General features: G+C 39.1%; 1 protein-coding gene across 1 annotated transcript in view; it reads left to right on the forward strand.

Moving 5' to 3' along the window:
- Nucleotides 1-23,108, forward strand: part of LOC134227815 (uncharacterized) — a 39,498-nt gene extending 16,390 nt beyond the window's left edge. The window contains exons 2-4 of the mRNA XM_062709492.1: nt 21,739-22,197; nt 22,267-22,629; nt 22,752-23,108. Of these exons, the coding sequence (XP_062565476.1) occupies nt 21,739-22,197; nt 22,267-22,629; nt 22,752-22,834 (905 nt within the window). The 3' untranslated portion in view covers nt 22,835-23,108. The remainder of the gene's footprint in view (nt 1-21,738; nt 22,198-22,266; nt 22,630-22,751) is intronic.
- Nucleotides 23,109-24,633: the final 1,525 nt, after the last annotated feature.

The following is a 24,633-nucleotide window of genomic DNA, read 5'->3' on the forward strand; positions in this document are numbered from 1 at the left end:
TATCATCGCTGGCTTCGTGTCAGTACCTACCGGTAACCGACAGCCGATCGATCCCGAACCCCGACGACCATCTCAAGAACCCTGTAAGCCTTGCAATCGCTGGCGTCTCGTCGGTACAAGCCCGTAGCCGACATCAGGTCGATCCCGAACCCCGCCCGGCCTCTGCCACCCTGTAGGCCTCTTCCATCACTCGCGCCTGTCGGTACCTGCCGGGGACCAACATCGGATCGATCCCGAACCCCGCCCGGCCTCGCCACCCTGCAGGCCTCTGCTATCGCTGGCGTCCCGCCGATACCAGCCCGTAATCGACTTCAGATCAAGCCCGAATCCCGTTCGACGACCATCTCAAGAACCTGGCCGACTCCGGCCCGATACGGTGGCCACAGCAACGCCACCCGTCGGCAGAACATTCCAGAACCACACCGTGGCAAGTATCAAGGCGAAATCAGGTTCCAAAGATCTGTCTCCTCACGTAAGCATGCCATCCATATGGGCCCCAACTCCTCAATCGGCCGCAACGTTTCTAACCCTAACCACTAACCCTATACAAATAAGAAAATAAACATAAAGCTAAGATGAATTAAAACTTTCAATGCTTATTTAATTAGCTAGTTAATTCCTTGCATGTCCGTACGTTGGTTCTTGTACCGTCCACTTCCAATTGTTGGTTTTCGTGTGTTCCTTTGAGCAGGTTGGTGTCGACCCTGAGTGATTTGTCTCGGTTAGCTAGTTAGGGACGTTTGGACGTCCCCTATACAGACGTGTGGACGTCACAACGAGTTACAACATCACTAAGCACATTCTCATGGTGACTATCGAAAATTGAATGGCGTCGTACTTTACCTCTGTGCCGGCCATCAGCCGAAAATTATACACAAGCATGACTTTCCAAATATGAATACAATCTAGCAAGAAAATTTTATTCGAAGTGTGGTCCCAGTATCGACATCAGTGGTGTTCGCTAGTGTAATTTGCGGAAGCTGCAGATCCGATTTGATGTAAATAAGCATGTGGCCGTCGTCAGCAACGTTTTCATTAATTGTTTTCATAAATATGACATCTGTAGCAAGTAAGCGGTAAATCATTAAGTGGCTGTCGTCAGTGACAGCAGAATTGTGCAATTGTAATTTTCTCTCTCATTTTTTATTCGCCGATGCTGATAACAATCGCACGATGATTTCCATCAAAACTTGAGACGACGTCTTCACCGGTAGCAGTTCAAGTAACATCTGTGATGGTCGTCGGTGGTGTTTGAAGAAAATGTTTATGCTGAGAACAGATTATGATAATTTTTGGTTGAAATTCGCGATTGTATCATGTATACAACCTAATATTCATATGATATTACGATTCTCATTGCACTAAGAGGTTTTACGTAGTTTACGTCGAGCGGTCGTGTCTTGTACACAACCCTTCTAATTGTTTTTACCTAATTATAAATACCTTATTTGATGTCGTTTATTGTGTAACTGCTTCCTCTTACTCTCGCGAGAATCATAAGTTCAAAAAAAAAGTTGGCACGGGCACAATAATCGGTGGACTTCCCTCAAGACCTCTCCAATCTGAATTCAAAACGATATTAACGATTATGTGTCAAACTTTCAAGTGTAATTAGTTTCCAAATTACATTCACTACAATATCATCATATAAACTGACTTCGTTTTTGTTACTAAATAGCTATAAATCGCATTGAACACTATTTCCATTAGCAGAAGCATTGCATGTTGTCTGTCAGGCTCTAAGTTTATTTTTCCCGATAAATTTGAAATGGTTATTTGATGGCTCAATCAGAACGTGGTCGATTTGTGATTCTGTCTGCAGTGGTGATCTTCAGATGTACCGATACGGAAGGCTGTGTTGGAAGTAGGAGAATGGCCATATTCTGGCCTGGAATGGAGGCGGCGAAATCAATTAGTTGTAGGCCGTTTTCGTTCGTCAGTTGGTGGGCGCTGTCTAAACTCCTCCTCTTGGCCAACCTGAGCATTCAAATATCCTATGATGATTTTGACGTCATGACTTGGGCTGCTGTCGTACTCACATTCCAGCTGCGCGTAGAATGCGTCATTATCATCATCAGTGCTTCCGGAGTGTGGGCTATGGACGTTGATTATGCTGAATTTGAAGAACCGGCCTTTGATCTTCAACCTGCACATTCTCTCATTGATCGGCTACCACCCGATCATGTGCCTTTGCATATCGGCCATCACTACGAAAGTTGTTCTTAGCTCGTGTGTGTTGCCGCAGCTCTGGTAGATGGTATGATTACCTCTATACGTTCGCGCCATTGATACCTTCCAACAAACCTCCTGCAGCGCTACGATGCCAAATCCACGGTCCTTGGTCCTAATTTTGCTGGCTTGCAGGGCCTGACACCAAACCCCCTAAATTTTCGGATGACCATTCCTCCTTATTCCCGGTGGACCATGGTGCACAGTTTCACTTAGAGTCCCTCGCTGGCACTCGGACGATGATCAGCCGTCCCTAACATGAAGAACAGACGCTGTTGTGAGCCGCTCCTAACATGGAGAACAGACACTCGGTAAGATTTGCACCTTCGGAGAGGAACAAACCCCCCCTTCCCTGTCAGCATACGACCATAGTTCTCACCGGGGTTGGTTACCCGATCTTCCCTAAGGTTGCTCGTATCCCGACCAGCGTCACGAGAAGGTAGGGGTAGGAGTTGCTGGGTAAAAGACTAAGGACCACGAGACAAGTTAGTACTTTCCCATTTATATCAACATCTTGACTGTAACGTCACAGATACGTAAACCCCAACAGGAAAGCCTGTTTGCTAATTTGTTTTCATTGTATTTTCAGTGCGCGCACTACTGTGGCTCTGGTGGGCATTTTTTTGACAGTTTGACATGACTTTTAGAAAATTACATCTTCTATTATTTAAGTTTACTAAGTTAAGATTAAAAAATCGTTAAGATGGAGTAAAATCAAAGAGCAGAACTTTTTGCACTAAGTGTAGGACAACACTGTCTAGTTTGTTTGCAATACTTAGTTTTTCGTATGTTCCTGATCCGAGTTGCCTAGTCCGAGTTTCCCCTTTCGAAATCAATTACAACAACCACCTTTCTAATCCTGGAAAACACCCGGACTTTTGATTGAATAATTCATCCACTATAGTACCAACAGTCTCCTAATGTCGTGTCTCCCACCAGTCGTTTAATCCATTGCCACTTGTGTATGACAATCGTAGTCGTAATTCGGATTCCAAAACTCAAAATGCATCTCCATTAAAATTCACCAATTCTGCATCTGTCCACCGACACTCAACTGCCACTGAATTAATGAATGACTGAACGGAAGTTTAGTCAACATTTCAACGCTTCGGTTCCGCATATTCTGCCTCGGCGAGCAAATTGCTGTAGATTGTTCTTTATCAATCCTGGTGAGCTCTGCTGTTGACACCCGAGCCATGCAATCGGACAAAAGATTCAAATTTAATTAAATAAAATTGTTTAGCAATTGAAATTTCCGTACCGTACTCCGACTGCAGCGACGATGGTTATGGAAGAGCAAGTCCAGCGCTATTGATTGCTGCAACGATATCTGAAATAGTTTTTATGCGATTTCAATCGGCATGAATAGAGCGACGATGAAGTTGGAATCGATTGCCATCGAAATGGCGTTCGATTTTCGAACCCGGAATGTCAATAGAAGCTCAGCTGGTTCCGGGCTGTGCGAGTGGAAGTCATTTTACAGTTTGCATAAAGCTAGACGCCCCGAATGGAGAGTCGCACTCGATCCCATGGTTCGCAGCGATACGATGCAGTTTTCATCCAGACTGGTTGTGGGGAGTGAGAAGCATTGGAATGCAGATCTGAATTAGTATGGTGTGAATTTTCCACCAATAGATTGCTAAAATAGATAGAGATAAACACAGTTCAAATGTTTTGATGTATATAGGAAATGTATGGAAAAAAGGCTACAACTATTTGAAGAGCTTTCTGGAAACTATTTCGTGTTTCAGGAAAAAATTATACGAGGAGAATAAATAGGAGCAAAATCAAATCTACATAACTTTTTCGTCGAACCGCAAAATCAGGATATAGTAATCCATCATGTAGCTCCATCATCCTTCTTCTGGACTTCTGGAATATCTTGTGAAGCAATAGTCCTTAACAATCGCGAAAGTGAACAAATTTCTTAAATTACGTATCTAAAAAGCAATATTATGCTGAAGTTGACTGGTTTCAAATTCTGGTTCGGTCTAGGAAATTCATGGGTTGGAAGTTTTCTCGATTTCCTTCAACATAAGAGAATCATCATGTAAATCACACGATAACCGATTACAAAAATGGCATACAAGTTAGAATGATCGCAGTTGATAAAATATGGAAAAGATTCTGAGCTGAAATGTGGAATTGATTCTAATCTGCGAGGCGGCAATGGAATATTGGATTAATCCTAATGGGGGAGGGCAAGCCAATAAGAAGACACATCCAAGTCCGTTTTTTTTTATAAAAATAATTTGACACGAACAATTGGTGACCATCAGTACTTAAGCATTCTTCACTGGTTCCCACATCCAGTGACGATGGCGACAGGTTTATAGAGCGGTAATGATATAACGAGCGCTCCACTCGTTGCGTTGGTGCGGTTTCAAGCGTAATAAACTACAGCTGAAAACAGCCACACAATTCTCTCCGGACGATTTCGAGTGCGATACCAGGTGACAATCCGAATTAATTTCGCAGCTGGATGACGACCATGGAAATAGCTATGGTAATGTGTGGAAGCATTTAAAAAAATGGATTCGAGTCGATGTCATGCATTTGTGGATTTAATACTGCTTAAGTAATAACACATGAGAGAAAAAGTTGATTGTCTACAACAAAAGATAAGTAATAAGCCGGAGGCTGAATGAATTAAATGACAACTGGACGAAATAAAGAGTTTAATATGTACCAAATTCAGTAGGGTGAAGGGGATAAATTGGACACCCTAAGAACTGCTGCCCTCTATCAAGAAAAAAGCATTATTCAATACAAGTGTGCCAAAAGTGTGAGTAAAGTGACCAATTTTGTAAATAAATTGTACAATAGATTTTAAACTAAAGTGCAACTCAAAATGTTACTTAACGAATACAATTTTTTGATTATATCACAGACAACCAGACATAGGTCTCTGAGATTTATCATTTGAACGTAGATTCCTAATATTGTTCTGATAATTAATTAACGCTATAATAACGCATTGTCTGTTCTGATCGCCTTATGCGTTTGGAATTGGAACTTTTGTCTACTAAATTTGATATTTCGACTTGAAAGTCGATACTGGTCACATTGAGAGGAGGGAAAAACTAAGACTTTACCAACTAATCTGTTTAAGATGAGTCGAAAAGGGTATAAATTTGCGTTACGCTTACTCTATTTGAATGAACTCGTACCGTCTCTATTAGATATATGGATCTTAATGATTGTTCGGAATTCTTACAATCACTTAACGCGGTGAACTGGGAATTTTACGATACGACGAATGGATTTATTGCTCACTTGTTATAAGGACTAGAAATAACACGGTAGATGCGATTTGACTGTGGTTGGTATTCGACTGACTATTGCGAGATTCTTGCTGCCTTATATCTAGGTATAGGATCAGTACAGAGATCGTGTGTAGAGAAACGAACATTCTAGGGATCTTTTGCCGATTAATATCTACCTGTGGTGTGGGTGAGTGATCGGAATGGTGTGGGAAAAAATCTCAACTGTTGTTCACTAGGGGCTGTTCACAAACCACGTAGACCGAAATTTCACATTTTCAAACCCCTCCCTCCCCCCTAGTAGACTTTCGTAGACTTTCCAGAAACCCCTCCCCCACCCCCTTGAAGTCTACGTAGACTTTTTCAAATTTTACAAAACATGTGATTAGAAAAATATGATAATCAACCACGTTTTCAGCAACTCAGCTATTTGAATCCATTTCCAAGTCCATTGTGAACATTACAGTAAAACTCTTAACGAAAACAAACTGAACAAAATCCAATAAAACAAATATCAATTCAAAACGAAATCAACGCCAAATAATTTAATTTCTGTTGAATTTGATTCCTCCTAGAGGTGTGCGCCACTGCCACCGACACTTGCATCGGCGCGCCACTGCTTAATATCTGTCACGCATCTGACCTATAATTCTTCATGCCGGTTCAAATTTGAAGAAAACTCAAAAAATTTCAGAATTTCCAAAACTTTCGAGTTGAAATTCCGAGAATGTCAAGTCTACATTTCAATAAGTTTTTCGTGGAAATTCCGTAGAATTTCCCGTATAATAACCTTTACAGTTTCCAGGTAATACTCCAAAGAACTCTCCGTGATAATTCGGCTGTTTTTCTTGAAAATCCCATGTAATATACCGCTAAATAATCATCCGTTGAAACCCCACGATTTTTTTTAAATTCCGAAAGTTTTCCCGTTAAAATGCCGAGTAACTTAAAATTATTTCCCGTCCCTACCGTTTTGGCTCAAATTCCGAACATTGGCGTTTTAGCACCCTAAAACTAAAGTTTTCATTGGTTTTCCATACTGAGGATTGCAAAAGAATTCAAGCTTCTATGGAGAAAATTACATAAATAACGCCAAAATGGCCATTTAAAATCGAGTGTTCGGGATATGAGTCATGTTCGGAATTTGAGCCAAAACAGTACGATATTTTGAAATTTTCCTTGCAAAATAGGAGCGATATCCTGGGAAATTAAAAAAAAAATCTATGGACATTTCAAAGAGTTTTCCGAATAATTTTCGGTGGAAACTATGGAGAATATTCAGTTGAATTTTTGGTGAATTTGTCATAAAAATTTCGAATAAATATTCATGAAAATTACAAATGCTTCCTTACAAGAATTGGGTCCTAAAGCCCTTCCTCGTTTATGGTTGCAAACGATAATGCATCGGTCAAGAATACTTGAGCCGATGTTATAAAAATTCTGGTAAAATTCTAAATCATTAAAAATAATATTTATATGTTTAAGACATTTTAAGGCAAATTTTGGGCTGTGAAACATTTCAGAACGAATGAACCATCAGCTCAAAATGTCACTAACTGTCAAAGGTTAAGTCAAGTGCCCTGCGGTGATTTGCTAGTGCGTTTGAATCATTTTATTCCGTACGTCAAATAAGACCGAAAATGTCGAGGAAGCATTTTTCATCTATTTATGATTTCAAATTAAACAATGTCCTTTTCGATTTATGAGTCGAAAGAAAAACCGACGCGTTCAGGATGATTACCTTCATCGTTCCCTGAAAGAAAATCGAATATCGATTCTTCATTTTAGGACCCAATTGCAATAGTTTTTTTTTGTAGAAACTCAGAGTTGTTGGTAGGAAATTTAAATAATTTCTCGTGAAAGTTTTCAACAATTCCTTTAAAAAATGTTGAAGATTTTCCATCGATAATTCAAAAGAATTTGTAATAGAACTGACGAAGAAATTGCCGAGAAATTTTCTAAGATTTTCCCATGGACATTTCGAAGAATTTCGCTTATATATATATGTTCCTTGTGAAAATTCCGAGAATTTCCGAAATTAAGAAAATTTTCCCAGGGACTTCCCAGAAAATCTTAAGTGGAAATTTTGAAGGGTTTCTCGAAGACATTTCGGAAAATTCTCTTTACAAGTTCCAAAGAATGTCTTTTAGAAATTCCAAAAACTTTTTGTTGGATATTCCAAAATACTTCCTTTGTAAATTCTAAAGAATTTTCCGTTGAAGTGCGACATAATTTTCCGTGGAAATTCTAAAGAATCACTTGAAGTTTCTAAAGAACTTCCTGCCGAAAATCAAAAGATATCTTAGTGGAATCTGTAATATAATCCAAGCGGAAATTTTGAAATTTTTTCGAAAGTTTTTATAGAATTTTTCTGCTTAACACAGAAGAATTTGCTGTTGAAATCATGATATTTTTAAGCCGTAGTTCAGACTATTTCTTTAGTGAAATCCATAAGATTGATCTTGCAAAAAAGGGAAAAATCTAAAAAAAACAAACAAGTAAACTTTGCACAATGCTGCTGTATGAATTTTTTTCAAAAAAATAAAAGCTAAATAAAAAAGGTCTACGTAGACTTTTAGTATACCCCCCCGTCCCCCTTCGTAGACTAACATAGACTTTTCCGAAACCCCTCCCTCCCCCTTAAGAGTCTACGTGGTTTATGGACAGCCCCGGTTCACGTATCTAATATCATTAGGGTGTCTCAATCAACTAATTACTTAACAATGATCATAGATCGTTGATATTATTGATCAAGTCGGAACTAAAAATACTGGCCTAAAGTCGTAACTAGACTTCGGAGAATCTGACCATTCCTTTTACAGGAAAGTTTGTTATTTTTGCCTTTCTCGTATACTAAGTATACGGTAAAGGCTATATGATCGCTCCAAAAACAAACTTTTTATAGAATGCCCGGAGACCCATAGTGTTATATACCAATCGACTAAGTTCGACGAATCGAGGTGATGTCTGTGTGTGTGTGTGTGTGTGTGTGTGTGTGTGTGTGTGTGTGTGTGTGTGTGTGTGTGTGTGTATGTGTGTGTGTGTGCGCACTAAACGACGCAAAAAATGTCACTCTTTTTTCGGGCACTTATCCTCAACCGATTTGCTCGCAACAAATTGCATTCGACGCAGAATCTTTTCCTATTGTTTCCTATTGAAAATTGGCCAGGTCGGACTATGGGATCGGAAGTTATGGCCAAAATACAAATTTATACGTAAAAATCGCGTAAAAAATGTCACTCATTTTTCGGGCACTTATCCTCAACCGATTTGCTCGCAACAAATTGCATTCGACGCAGAATCCTTTCCCATTGTTTCCAATTGAAAATTGGCCAGGTCGGACTATGGAATCGGAAGTTATGGCCAAAATACAAATTTATACGTAAAAATCGCGTAAAAAATGTCACTCATTTTTCGGGCACTTATCCTCAACCGATTTGCTCGCAACAAATTGCATTCAACGCAGAATTCTTTCCCATTGTTTCCTATTGAAAATTGGCCAGGTCGGACTATGGGATCGGATGTTATGACCAAAATACCTTTTTGCCTTTCTCGTATACTAAGTATACGGTAAAGGCTATATGATCGCTCCAAAGACAACCATTTTATAGAAGGCCCGGAGACCCATCGTGTTATATACCAATCGACTCAGTTCGACGAATTGAGGTGATGTCTGTGTGTGTGTGTGTGTGTGTGTGTGTGTGTGTGTGTGTGTGTGTGTGTGTGTGTGTGTATGTGTGTGTGTGTGTATGTGTGTGTGTGTGCACAAAACGACGCAAAAATGTCACTCATTTTCGGGCACTTATCCTCAACCGATTTGCTTCCAACAAGTTGCATTCGACGGGGAATCCTTTCCCATTGTTTCCTATTGAAAATTGGCGAGGTCGGACTATGGAATCGGAAGTTATGGCCAAAATACAAATTTATACGTAATAATCGCGTAAAAATGTCACTCATTTTTCGGGCACTTATCCTCAACCGATGTGCTCGCAACAAATTGCATTTAACGCAGAATTCTTTCCCATTGTTTCCTATTGAAGATTGGCCAGGTCGGACTATGGGATCGGAAGTTATGACCAAAATACCTTTTTTTATATATAAAAATCACAAAAAATGTCACTCATTTTTCGGACACCTAACCTTAATCGATTCACACGCAACAAGTTGCATTCGACGCAGAATCCTGTCCCATTGTTTCCTATTGAAAATTGGCTAGATCGGACTATGGGATCGGAAGTTATGGCCGTAACACCATTTTTGCCTTTTTATACGAAAAGGCTGTATGTTCGCTCCAAAACCAAACTTTTACAGAAGGCCTGGAGACCCATAGTGTTATATACCAATCGACTCAGCTCGACAAACTGAGATGATGTCTGTGTGTGTGTGCGCGCACCAAAAGTGCGAAAAGTTTAGCTCACTTTTTGGAACTTATCCACAACCGATTTAATTCCAACAAGTTTCATTCGACGCGGAATCCTGTCGTATTGTTTTCAATTGAAAATTTGGAAGATCGGACCATGGGCACAGACATTATGGCCAAAATATACTATGTGTTATAAAAAGCGAGTAAAAAGTCTAGCTGACTTTTAATGGACTTACCCTCAACCGATTTACTCACAACAAATTGCATATTAGACGCGGAATCCTGTTCTATTATTTTCTATTGAAAGTTGGCCAGATTGGACTATTACCTTAAAAATTATGGCCAAAATAATTTTGCCTTTCTTGTGCAACAAAGTTGTACCGAAAGGCTATAATTTCTTTCCGAAAACGAACTATCGGATGCTTCCACACTGACACACTTCCCTCCCTCTTCATACGGGAGTTTGGCAGAAAGACGGTCATGAGATTTATATCATAACAAATATTGCCCTCCGCTCGCTTGATGGGAATGACGTTTTCGTTTTCTTTTTGTGTAGTCGGAGCTTCAGTTCAACTAACATCCTAAAGTGATATCCTTAAAATATATGACTGGGTAAAATAAAACAGGGGTATGTACGTCAAAAAGATTGGAAAAGGAAACAAAAATGTCGAAATTCTTATTAGCATATTGTAGATCAAGCTGAAAACCGAACCGAGGTCTCGCGACAATCGCATTTTCTCGCATTTCCGGATGTTGCAACTGCATCGCGAGTAGTGCGCAACTGTGCCATAGCCGGGCACCACTCGCGATGCAGTTGCGACATCCGGGAATGGGACAAAATATGATTTTCGGTTTTCAACTGTATCTATAATATCTTTGCCATAAATAATCTGATTTTCATAGAACGGACAAAGAAATTTGTCTAGCTACTAGCTCATCTATTTTCAAGCACACACATTTTACGAAGGTCGAGAAAGGCACCATCACCGCTAGGTGGATTAATCTGGGTTTTTAAATTATTCTTCGAACGTAGGCTTAGTTGTTAAAATAGACCGGAACTGGTTGGCCGAAGGGACAGGTTGGCCGAGTGGTTTTTGTGAAAAGGCTTTTGGGCGCAGTGGCAGACATCTATACTGATTCTGGTGGGGTGTTAGATTGCCCATCCGTAATGTAATTTCAGGTATTTTTATATTTCCGTTTGCACAGAACCACGTTTTTTGGCATTTTGGCGCTAGTGAGTGAATTTATTTTATGGTGAAGTCATATTTGTAACATGAATCAATATTCACCCGATTCTTAAAAACTTGGTATGCTGTAAAGGGTATTCAAAATCCTTCGAAATAGTATAAATGTCTTCAGGGTAAACTCACTTTTGTGTTGGTAAATAGTACTTGCTGTCGAAAACATCCAGTAGGATAGGTTGGCCGAGTTTTGTGTGGGCTGTTTGGCCGAGTTGAAAATTCGACACAAGCTTTGACCGACTCCAAAACAAAGCAGCATTGAAGGGAGAGAAAAATGATATCAAACGTATATGCTGGCAGAAGAGTAGAAAGTAGCGAGAGTTGTAAAAAGTTCACTAAAAATGCATAAAACAAGAAAAAAAAAATAAAAAAAATTCATTTGATGTGTTTCAATTATTTTGAAAAACTTGGACAACCTACACCAGCCCTGGGGTTGGATGGCCGTTTTTTCCGCCGCATTTGTTTATTTATAGCTTTTTCCAATATGTTTTCACCAAGGTGCACAAGACTTTTAAATTATGGCAATGAAAACTGCTTTTCGAAAAGGCTAACAAGACTGACTAAAGACATTTCGAATGCAAGGTTTCCCCAACTAAAGATTAAAAAAATGTTTTAATTACCAGTTCTTTGCTTTTATTGCATGATGTTTGCAAAAGGCCAACCCAGTACCTACTGCAAACCGTTTTTAATTAAATTGCTATTGAGAAGAAACGTATGCTTTCCCGTGTAATTGACCTTTCCCGTCAAAAAATGTATCTCGTTTTATTGTCTCAGTAGCTTCTTTGGCTTATTTAAGGTCAACTTTCTCAAAGAACCCATATTATTTAAGCCTCTAACTATTTTTAAAATCGAAAACAAAAACCGAAGAAGTTCTGCACGGTGAATCGGCCTGAAAAAATCACCCGATGTTCGTTCAAAATCGGGCCAATTAAAAAAAACAGCGCTTTTCCAATTTCTGTTTTAAATTTTAAAAATACTTAGAGGCGTCAAAAATATGGGTTCTTCGGGAAAGTTGACCTTAAATAAGCCAAAGAATCGATTGAGCGAATATTTTTTTTTGACGAGAAAGGTCAATTGTTTTCAAATATCATCCTTGGACTTCTAGTTATCCATGCAACCTTCATTCGCCAATAACTGGGCTCTCATCAATAGATTAATTCACATCAATAGATTTAAAAAAACAACATCTAGGGGAATGGTTCGGCACTTCATCTCATAGCTCCTATATTATTCCCATCAAAAACAAAGCAATGAAAAAAAGAGGTTTAGTTTGTTTCTTATTTTTATGAATTTTCTCAGCAGTGAGCACGCAGTTAGCATAAAGAAGCATCGAGAGTGGTGCTGTATTTCTTTGTTTTGCGATAAGATGAATATATGTTCAGTGAGATGAAAAATGGAACAGTTCCCTTAGATAGTGTGCTGTTATTAGTCGTTCTTATTCTTCTTATTGGCATTACATCCTCACACTGGTACATCATTAAGTACTTCCCGGGTAGACGAAAATGGCTCATTAACAGTAAAACATGATATTGATAACAAAATATGATATGAACTTGTTTGAAATAAGAGTAAAAATAACAAGCGAAAATAACAAAAAAAAAAAATGCACTGAAATATCATAAAAATATCAGGTTACGCCATTAACAAGAACTTATCAATATCTTGAGCTATTAGTTTATAGCAACAAAAATATACTTTCTCTTCTACTACTTCTTCTCCTTCCCTATTCTGGTCCGTCTGGTTGTGCAAAAACATAGTCGTTGTGGAAAGCGTCACTCGACAAATCACTTACCTGGATACCTGGTTTGCTACAGCGTTGTTACGCCTATGCTTGGCGTATTGTAGAGCTCCATAATCGTCGGGCTTGGTCTATGTTCCTCCAGTTTCCCCGATCATTCAGGATCCCCAGGTCCGATTCCACCGCGTGCCCATAACTTCGGATCCCATAGTCCGATCTGGCCAATTTCAAATAGGAAACAATGGGACAGGATTATGCGTTGAATGCAAATAGTTGCGAGTAAATCGGATGAGGATAAGTGCCCGAAAAATGAGTGACATTTTTTACGCGATTTTTTTGTATAAATTTGTATTTTGGCCATAACTTTTGATCTCATAGTCCGATCTGGCCAATTTTAAATAGGAAACAATGGGACAGGATTCTGCGTCGAATGCAACTTGTTGCGAGCAAATCTGTTGAGGATAAGTGCCCGAAAAATGAGTGACATTTTTTGAGTAGTTTTGCGCACACACTCACACACACATACACACACACACAGACAGTGTTGTAAAATGTCATTTGCATTCGTTTGTATAATTTTCCCAGAATTTTTTTCAGAAGTTAGCTTTTGATTCTTGATGTATGACGAACTTATAGCGCTTAAATGTGCCTACAACTTTGTCTAACAATACATTGCTGTAAATATGTAATCTGGGGCGTGGGAGACAAAATGTCATTCAAATGACATTATGTCAAATGACACGTGACATTTTGGAGAGTTTTCACTTCCAGCATTAGATGTTATATTTAGAGCAATGTACCCTTGAACAAAAATATAGCCCTACTCAAGCTTAATGAGTACATCTAAAATTATGATGTGAATTTTACTTCTGAAGAAAGTTATTAACAAATTAGTCAAATGACATGCAGATGACATTTTACAAGCCTGCACACAGACATCACCTCAATTCGATGAACTGAGTCGATTGGTATTAACACTATGGGTCTCCGGGCCTTCTATAAAAAGTTTGTTTTTGGAGCGATCATATAGCCTTTACCGTATACTTAATATACAAGAAAGGCAAAAAGGCAAAAAAATAAACTTTGGCCATATCTGTTTAATACCGATCTGTTTAATTTTCAATACGAAACAAAGGAACAAGATTCTGCGTCGAATGAAACTTGTTGCAGGTAAATCGGCTAAAAGTAAGTGCCTAAAAAATGAGTGACAATTTTTCTTGTCAACAAATGTATTTTGGCCATTACTTCGAATCCCATAGTTCGATTCGACCAATTTTCAATACGAAACAATGGGACAGGATTTCGCGTCGAACGAAACTTGTTGCGAGCAAATCGGTTAAGGATAAGTGCCTGAAAAATGAGTGAGAATTTTGTAGTGTTTATCATGTAAAAAAATGGATTTTGGCCATATCTTCGAAACCCATAGTCCGATCTGTCCAATTTTCAATACGAAACAATGGGACAAGATTCTGCGTTGAATGAAACTTGTTGCGAGTTAATCAGCTAAGAGTAAGTGTCTAAAAAGTGAGTGAGATTTTTTGTTGTGAAAAAATATATTTTGGCCATAACTCCGAAGCCCATAGTCCGATTCGGCCAATTTTTAATACGAACCAGTGGGACAAGATTTCGCGTCGAATGCAACTTGTTGCGAGCAAATCGGTTAAGCATAAGTGCCTAAAAAATGAGTGAGAATTTTGTACGTGTTTCTCATGTGAAAAAGTGGATTTTGGCCATAACTTCGAAACCCATAGTCCGATCTGTCCAATTTTCAATACGAAACAATGGGACATGATTCTGCGTTGAATGAAACTTGTTGCGAGTAAATCAGCTAAGAGTAAGTGTCTAAAAAGTGAGTGAGAATTTTTGTTGTAAAAAAATATATTTTGGCCATAACTCCGAAGCCCATAGCCCGATTCGGCCAATTTTCAATACGAAACAATGGGGCAAGATCCCGCGTCGAATGCAACTTGTTGCGAGCCAATCGGTTAAGGATAAGTGCCTCAACATGAGTGCGCTTATTTTGCGCACACCCATACACCCACATACACACAGACATCACTTCAATTCGTCGAGCTGAGTCGATCGGTATATAACACTATGGGTCTCCGGGACTCCTATAAAAAGTTCGTTTTTGGAGCGAACATATAGCCTTTACGTATACTTTGTATACGAGAAAGGCAAAAATGAGTTCTGGGCCTTCTGCAGCACTCGAGCCAGGAGCCCAACACGTGCGGGACCAATCAAAGTTCTCACGTTCCAATATCCGACTTTCCAATCGTTGTCCTTTTTTCGTTGCCAGGTCTGTTGCCGTTGAATCAATCAGTTTGCTCTACTTTTGCCTTTCTTGGTAGATATAGAATCTTCAGTAGGCTACCTCACCAGGGTTGCGCTACCTACGCTCGATCAGATTTGCACCCCCGTAGAGGAGGCCATTCAGAGATTTTGTAAAAGGACAGTCTACTATAAGAGTTTCCGCGTCCGATGGTCCCGGTTTCATCGAAATCGGATTATTCTACGCAAAGTTAGGCTGATTTGAACTTCGACAAAATTTTGTCTATCTCAACCTTTTTGCCTAGGGAGATAGAATCAGTTATTTCCATCAATTTACACTTATTTGCGTTCAATTGAATGCAAAAACAGCTGCCTTAAAAAAATAAAAAAAAACTCGATTTTGATTTTTTTCTAATTGCGTTATATTATGTAGGGTTAATTTATATTATGAAGGGTTAATCACTACTTGGGTCTATGGACCCGATTCCCGGCTCACTGCACAGAAAACTAATGGATTATACTGTTTGGAAGCCGTAGGTTTATGATTGATAATTTTAAAAAAGTCTCCCATTTCTCTAACACAATACTTAATAATTTTCAACGATTTGTTTTTATTCCTAGTTGTTACAATTATAGAAAATGAAAATGTAGATTTCAAACTTTCGCTCTTCTTTGCTACACCACTGAGCCGGAGTGAATCTTTCCACTTTCACAAAACGGTATCATCAAATAAACATTTACCTGAAGATCGTCACAGTGCTCATTAAAGCATCATTGAAGCAATCATTGCTTGAAGCTGTCAATCACCACACAATAATTCTAAGCGCACGCACTTCATTCCTTCCTATTTGTTTTTTTTTTTTTTTTTTTTTTTTTTTTAACTAATTTTATTTGCTAATTATCTAATACATGCATTCATCTCTTAGACTAGGTGTTCCGTGTTTTCTTAACATTATCATCCTTATTTGCTATGTTACGCTTTTAGTTATTAATACATTTCAATTGCCTCTGGCAGTTAGAATTTTTTCCTCTGGTTGAATTGAACCATGTAGGAATTACAATGTTTTCAACTTAAACTAAACTTAACCTATTTTATACTAAGGGTACAAGGAGTTAATCGTTGCAATAGAAGATTGCAACGATTTTGTCTAAAATTGGAAATTATTTTGTTGGACATTTGTTGCAATGTCTCAATATTAGAAATTCTATGAAGTTCATTGGTACTATACCACGGAGGCAACTTCAGAATCATTTTCAAAATTTTATTTTGAATCCTCTGGAGTGCCTTCTTTCTGGTATTGCAGCAACTAGCCCATATTGGCACAGCATACAACATGGCAGGTCTAAAAATTTGTTTGTAAATCAAAAGTTTGTTCTTAAGACAAAGTTTTGATTTTCTGTTTATAAGTGGATATAGGCACTTAATATATTTGTTACATTTGGCTTGAAGGCCTTCAATGTGATTTTTAAAAGTTAATTTTTGATCTAGCAGAAGTCCTAAATATTTAGCTTCGCTAGACCAATTAATTGGAACCTCATTCATAGTGACAATATGTCTGCTAGAAGGTTTCAAATAAGAAGCTCTCGGCTTATGTGGGAAAATTATAAGCTGAGTTTTGGAAGCATTCGGGGAAATTTTCCATTTTGCAAGTAAGTGGAGAAAACATCCAAACTTTTTGCAATCTACTACAAATGACACGAAGGCTTCGCCCTTTGGCTGAAAGGCCCGTGTCATCTGCAAACAAAGATTTTGACACCCTGGTGGTAAATCAGGTAAGTCAGAAGTAAAATGTTATACAATATGGGCCCCAGTATGCTGCCTTGGGGGACACCAGCCCTTACAGGTAATCTATCAGATTTAGTATTCTGATAGTTTACCTGCAGCGAGCGATCTGATAAATAATTTTGGATCAGTTTAATGATGTACAGAGGAAAATTAAAACTCATCAATTTTACAATCAAACCTTCATGCCAAACACTGTCAAATGCTTTCTCTATATCAAGAAGAGCAACTCCAGTCGAATATCCTTCAGATTTGTTGAGCCGAATTAAGTTCGTAACTCTTAATAACTGATGAGTGGTTGAATGCCCATGGCGAAAACCAAATTGCTCATCAGCAAAAATAGAATTGTCATTAATATGAACCATCATTCTATTTAAAATAATCTTTTCAAACAATTTGCTTATTGAAGAAAGCAAACTGATTGGGCGATAACTAGAAGCCTCAGCTGGATTTTTGTCCGGCTTCAAAATTGGAACAACTTTGGCGTTTTCCATTTATCTGGAAAGTATGCCAATTGAAAACATTTGTTAAATAAATTAACCAAAAAGGATAAAGAGCTCTCAGGAAGTTTTTTGATAAGTATGTAGAAAATACCATCATCACCCGGGGCTTTCATATTTTTAAATTTTCTAGTAATAGATCTCACTTCATCCAAATTAGTTCCCAACGAAGGGTCAAAAACATTCTCTTGATTGAGAATGTCTTCGAAGCTTCGTGTAACCTGATCCTCAATTGGACTAGTGAGACCTAGACTAAAATTATGGGCACTCTCGAACTGCTGAGCAAGTTTTTGAGCCTTTTCGCCATTTGTTAATAAAATTTTATTTCCCTCTTTAAGCGCTGGAATTGGCTTTTGAGGTTTTTAAGAATTTTGTTAATTTCAAAAGGGTTTCGAACTGGGATCCAACTTCGAGACATTATTCTCAAAGTTGGTATTTCTCAGAATAGCGAAACGTTTTTAATTTCATTTGCAAATCTCGCCAAATAACTTTCAACGCGGGATCGCGAGTTCTTTGGTATTGCCTTCTTCTCACATTTTTAAGACGGATCAGTAGCTGAAGATCGTCGTCAATAATAATGGAGTTGAATTTAACTTCACATTTCGGAATTGCAATGCCTCTGGCTTCGACAATTAAATTTGTCAAAGATACGAGAGCATTATCAATATCACTTTTGGTATCGAGAGGAATATCAACATCAAAATTCCTATCGATATACGTTTTATATAAATCCCAATCAGCTCTATGATAATTAAAAGTAGAGCTGATTGGATTATAAATGGCTTCTTGTGAGATTTCAAATGTCACAGGAAGGTGATCAGAGTCAAAGTCAGCATGAGTTACCAATTGGCCACACAGCTGACTTGAATCCGTTAAAACTAAATCAATTGTAGAAGGATTTCGACTGGAAGAAAAACAAGTTGGTCCATTGGGATATTGAATAGTATAATATCCCGCAGAACAATCTTCAAATAAAATTTTACCATTGGAATTGCTTTGAGCATTATTCCATGAACGGTGTTTGGCATTGAAGTCACCAATTACGAAGAATTTTGATTTGTTGCGAGTCAGAATTTGAAGATCAGCTTTCAACAAATTCTTTTGCTGCCCATTGCATTGAAAAGGCAAATAGGCTGCAATGAAGGAAAATTGTCCAAAATTTGTTTCAACAGAAACTCCCAAGGTTTCAAAAACTTTGGTTTCAAACGAAGAAAATAATTTATGTTTGATACGTCTATTAATGACAATGGCGACCCCACCACAGGCGCTGTCAAGACGATCATTTCTGTAGATTCTGTTATAATGGCAATATGCACATTATGAACTGTTAGGAAGTTGAATAATTCATCTTCCTTACCCTTTAGAGAGCGGGCATTCCAATTTAGAACTTTCACACAATTATTTGGATCCATTAAAACGGAGTCCGATAACAATTTGTTGTGTGTACTTTATACCAACCTGAACAGCTTCAGGAATGGTATTTGCTTTGAACATTGCATCAATCATGTGATGCAATTGCTCAGTTAAAAATCAAAATCGGAAGCAGTCATGCTACCTGAATCGGCAACATGACCGTTATTTCCCGTTGGGACATGGGTATAAACCTCATTTTGAGAAGAGAAATTTTGTCTACCAGCAGCGATGTTTGCATACGTAGGTACATTCGAAAAATTGGATTTACTGAAGTGCTTGCTACCCGTTGACGAGCGGCAAAATTTGTTTGTGAATTGTGGTGGGTATGAATTGCTCGACCGGTAACCGGTTTCGAAATTTGAGCGTTTGAAAATTTCTACCCGTCGAATCTGGGATCCGATTGGAATTTCCGTCATCGATTTTGCACGGGAATTCAAAACTTTTTGCGTGAAGGGCATTCCCAGAAATTGGGTTTATGATTGCCCCCACAGTTTGCGCACTTAAATTTATTGGAATCTTCTCTCACAGGACATGCGTCCTTGGCGTGAGAGGTTCCACCACAAATTATGCATTTAGCATCCATGTGACAATGTTTGGTTCCATGACCCCACTTTTGGCACTTACGGCACTGGGTAGGGTTTGGAAATTCCCCCAGGCCTGCGGAAATGTTCCCATGTAACACGGACATGAGACATAATACAGGCCTTTTCCAAACTTTTCATATTATTTAGTTCACTTTTGTTAAAATGAACTAAATAAAATTCTTGAGAAATGTCCCTCTGGGAAGTACCAGAATGGGATTTCTTTTCATCTTAATTACTTGAACTGGTGAAAATCCAAGTAATTGAGAAATTTCAATTTAATCTCATCCAGTGATTTGTCATCACTGGGGAGACCTTTCAAGACGACTTTGAACAATCGCTCAGTTTTGTCGTCGTATGTGAAGAATTTATGGCGCTTCTCAGTTAAATAGTGAAGAAGACGTTTGCGATCGTCAAAGGATCCCGGCAAAACGCGGCAGTCACCCTTCCTAGCAATCTGAAATGAAACCTTGATCCCCTGAAGGTTACTCAAAATCTCATTCCGGAAGCCAGAAAACTCGGCAACAGATACCACAATTGGCGGAATCCTTTGCTTTTTCGCATGAATCGAATCACCTGGGCTAGAGGTAGATTCGATTTGCTCAATTTCATCATTAATCAAATCGAACTGATTGCTCAGTTCGATTGGAGAAGAATTATTTCCGATATTAGAGTTAGAAGGAATATCTGAATTCTCCAGCTTCCTTCTATTTTTTCCACGCTTGGGCAGGACGGTCTTGAAACCTTGTTTCTTTGAAGGAAGTGGAGAATTCAGAGACTCCCCCTTCCTCTTGTTTTTGTTAATACTCATTGCTGAGCGTGGAGACGTGACCTTCTAAGAGGTTTTTTCCCAGAACGGTGTCCCTGCAGGATTACCACCGCTTGTCGGAATTTTACTTCCGCAAACGGGTCCAACGTAAAACGAAGGCACGGGTCCTTGCAAAGATCGTAACGGGATCAGTGGGTACAAATAGCGCTAAGAAGCACCGTTGAAATTAAAATAGCTTCGGGTAGTATTAAAAACTTCCTTCCGCAAAGAGAGAAAGAACCGCACAGCACGAAAGCACGATGCGGTCTGGCTTCCTATTTGTTCGTTTCACTTAAACATACTAGAATACATTTAAAATTCTATCCTCAAACCGAACAAAAATCACCTCGGCCGAAAAACATCTGCCGCATCATGCTGCCAAAAAGCCAGAAACCATTTTTAGTATGAAAATAATCCTTCATCTTTAATAGCAAACTGTCCAATACGTTTACAATTTCGTGTTATTTATAATTCTCTCGATTTCAAAAAGTGAAAAGGTATGTGTTCTTAACTTCTTGGAAGGAATCTGAATCTATCTTCTCAATCAAATTAAATTTATTATGAATAATAGCATCTGGCATCACGTTGTCGTAGATCGTGCAAATTTTTGTTTACGTTACGAGATTGAGTGAAAATCGCCTATGCCAGGAATTGAATTCACGTATGCCGGAAAAGCAATCGCTGTGACTAAAATACGTGCTACACCTCGGTTATTAAAATCAAATAGAAGCAGTTTCAAACGATGTTTAGCAAGTATAGCTATTTTTTATGCAGAAGTGAACCCCATTGCAGTATTCCACGGCCCAAAAAATTCAGGAAAAGTTGCTTCCTGTCATAAATATCAATTAAATATAGCAGTCGTACGCATGTTGGGCCGGGAATAGGATAAGAAACCCCACTTACTTTTTCTAAAAATTTCTAATTCCAATCTTACCCACTGCATCGGCGTTCTCGCATTTCAAACAGTTTTTGACCCAATTCAACCCTTTTACTGTTATGCTGGGTGTTGACCATCTTTCAGCTGCTGCGCTGTGTGACAATGAAAGTGTTCTGAGAAAAACCATTAAAACTTTTCCTTTTCTTTTGTTGTTGAAGTGCAGAAGAGAAGAGACGAAGTCTACTCACCAAAATGTGTTCGAAACTCACGCGCGTAAAGTACAGAGAAGGAATGGCTTATAAACTCTTTATAAAGAAGGACCACTGGAACTAAATATTTCATAGTTTTGAACAAAGTGATTACCCACAGATTTAATGAGGTTACATCTTTTATGGTGCTGAGCGACAGAAATACGTTTGAAATCGGTATGCCACTCGTTTCCTTTTGACTGTTATATAAAACCTTGTTTCATTTCCCATTGCAATTCCAAATAAAGGAATGAAGCCCCATTTTCGTCAGTTTGTAAATGAAAAATATTCAACTGGAAAATATCACAAAAAATGCTTTTCAATCCTTGATTTTTGATACGATAAATGTACGTAAAAGCTAAAGGAAGTTTCTACTTAAACCACCCTAATTACAATTTTCTACATTTTGTATCCTATCCGCAGGCGTATTTCCACTTCAGCTCAAACGCATCCACATACCGTCCTACAAATTTAGAGGTGGCTCCGCTCAGCTGGAATGCGAATACGAGCTGAATGGATCGAGGAATCACCCCGAAAACGTCCATCGAGGAAGCCACCCACGAAACCGGTACGACATCTATCGAGACGATTATTACAACGATGGAGATCGTGACGGACTCGGGGGATCCGGTGGGGAAAAGATCTACTCCGTCAAGTGGTACAAGGATAATGAGGAGTTCTATCGGTATATCCCGTCGGCGAATCCACCGATTAAAAGCTACAAGATCGAAGGAATCCGTGTGGACGCGGATCATTCCAACCATACGAAAGTAACGCTGAGGATGTTGACCTTGAAGTCATCTGGACTGTATCGGTGCGAAATATCTGCCGAGGCGCCCAGTTTTGATTCAGTACAAGGCGAGGGACGGATGGATGTGATAGGTGCGTATTCACGAATTGATTAAAACAATTGCCTATGAATAAGTCTTTTCAATCTATTTTGCGTAACAGTAATCCCCAAAGATGGACCCACCATCAGCGGCGACAGTGAGCGCGACTCGTACCACATGGGCGAAACTTTGGAGCTCAACTGTACTTCCGGTCGGTCCTATCCGGCCACCACCCTGCAGTGGTACATCAACGACGATCTGGTCATGGAACCGAGCATGTTGGTGAGCTATCCACGCTTCCAGAACCCACACGGGCTCATCACCAGCTATCTGGGGCTCAGTGTGGTGGTGGGACCCCACCACTACCTGAACGGCGAGATGAGAATCAAGTGCATGGCCAGCATGTCACCGGTGCTGTGGAGCGGGGGCCAGGAGAGTGTGCTGCAACATCCCACCTTCGATCATCGGGAGGCAATGCTGTTGGGTAAGTTTTTGACGATTGTAATTAAAAGAAAATTAAAATCAGTTCTGAATTCAAATCTTCCTAATCCATGCTCTATTTGTAAGTTATATTTGAAACTATTTTAATTTTTTTATTCCACACAGTGAGGAGTTTTGGCATTCTTATGCGAGGCAGCAGTTCCACCATTTTGGCAGCGTTGGCAATATTCTTGCTAATAATTTCGTGATATAAAAGTGCATAAGTCAATCGATTCTCCAGGAGTAATATAATTGTAGCAACTAAGTTCAATCGAGTGTTGTTTGCGGGTGAGCATAATTAGGTTCGCATTTGTTGCTTGGTATAAATTGCAAAAAAAAAAAATAGAAAAGACGACATTCTTAGAAAAAAGTATCGTAGATGTGTAAATAGTAGCAAATCAAATCAAGCAAATTTTTGTGAGTACCATCGAATAAGTGATCAAAAAAGATATATCAATAAAAGCCACAATCTTTTGTAATAAACCTCACTACTATTGTCACACTCTTTAGAAAGAACATCCCACATGATCCGAAATGACCCTCAGTCAATTGATTCCTGTTCGATATCACAAACCATCCATTCTTTATAACATTAAACGAATAATCCAATTCCCTCCCTCATATCATATTCTACCCGATCAGGAACCTCTTCTTCTATTGAACTCCCACGACAAAGATATCTCCACATTTTTTTATTCAAAGTTGCTCTTTACCTATCCGTTCGTTCGATTGGATGACCGTCGATTCGCTCGAGTCCCACACGACGATGCCGCTTTTCGCTGGACGCTGCTAGATAGCTGGAATGGGTAAAGATAGGACGTTCTGCTATCCGTTACTTTGTCACATGTCGGATTAGTGGCCCTTGCTCCCGCGTTCCGGTCGTTTTCCATGTGATATGCGGATTAATTTCTTATCGCAGAATGACCGACCACCACCGAGCCGCCATTCCAACGACTATGCTTTTCGCATAAATATCAATGCAGGTGCCATCCGAACGGCGAATGGGATCAGTGGTAAGCATTCATAGTTTGTTCAATTTATATGAGACCTGCTATTCATGAAACCATCCATGGCTGTGCGCTTCTAAAATCAAAAGGAAATATCACCGCTTTGTCATAGACCACGTGGATTGTATAATATTTATAGTGAGTTATGTGTTCATAACCTTCGACATTCTCGTATAGACTACTCACTAGCTGGCTTACTCATAAACAATTAGCTTAGCTTGACTTAGCTTTAACTGACTACATACATATATCCGTGGTTGCTACTCCGAGATTAACCAGAATCAGTGAAATTGTACAAAGAAGTAGTGTGCGAGTCCCAGAGACTCAAATGTTCAAATGGTCATTAACGGTGCCGGCCATAGTCTGTGGTGAAGAAGGAAGGAATATTAGTGTGTGGCCCTAAATGGCCGGAACGAAGTTATGACAGTGACTCTCCGTGGATGCGTGAGCACGCCTCGGAGGTCTGACTAGAAGAGGAAAAGTCATGACTTGCTGCTCGCCGATTGACACACTGATGTGTGAATCTATTAACACACAATCTATTAACAAGGCACTTTACTCCAACCCCACATTTCCCTTCTTCTCTCATTAAAAACGCAAAAAAAAAACTTCCAGCATAGGATGCAATACTTGTGTTTCGCCTTGGTTATTTAAATGAAACGAAGGTGAACATTGGTTGCAATTGAGCAACCGGTTAACTAAATTGAAAACTGCACACCAAAATAAACTTGACTCAACATCATGGTTTTAATACCAGAACAATGATTCAGAGTGTGGGTTCCCAAACCGTGAGTCGCGAAAGATAAAACGTGATTCATACTTTCGTCAGATGATTAGAGTACAACAAATTTACGAAGCCAATGGCCTTCTTTTGTTTGTTAAATACAGTGACAATTTCTTCCGAAAAACTTTCCAAATCTTACCCAAATGCAATCCAAAACTAAGCGGTGTTGAACTTCATTACTAAGAAGATTGAAGAACAACATAATAAAGATGAGAAA

This window comes from Armigeres subalbatus, chromosome 3 (assembly GCF_024139115.2).
Source record: "Armigeres subalbatus isolate Guangzhou_Male chromosome 3, GZ_Asu_2, whole genome shotgun sequence".
In the NCBI taxonomy this organism is placed as follows: domain Eukaryota; kingdom Metazoa; phylum Arthropoda; class Insecta; order Diptera; family Culicidae; genus Armigeres; species Armigeres subalbatus.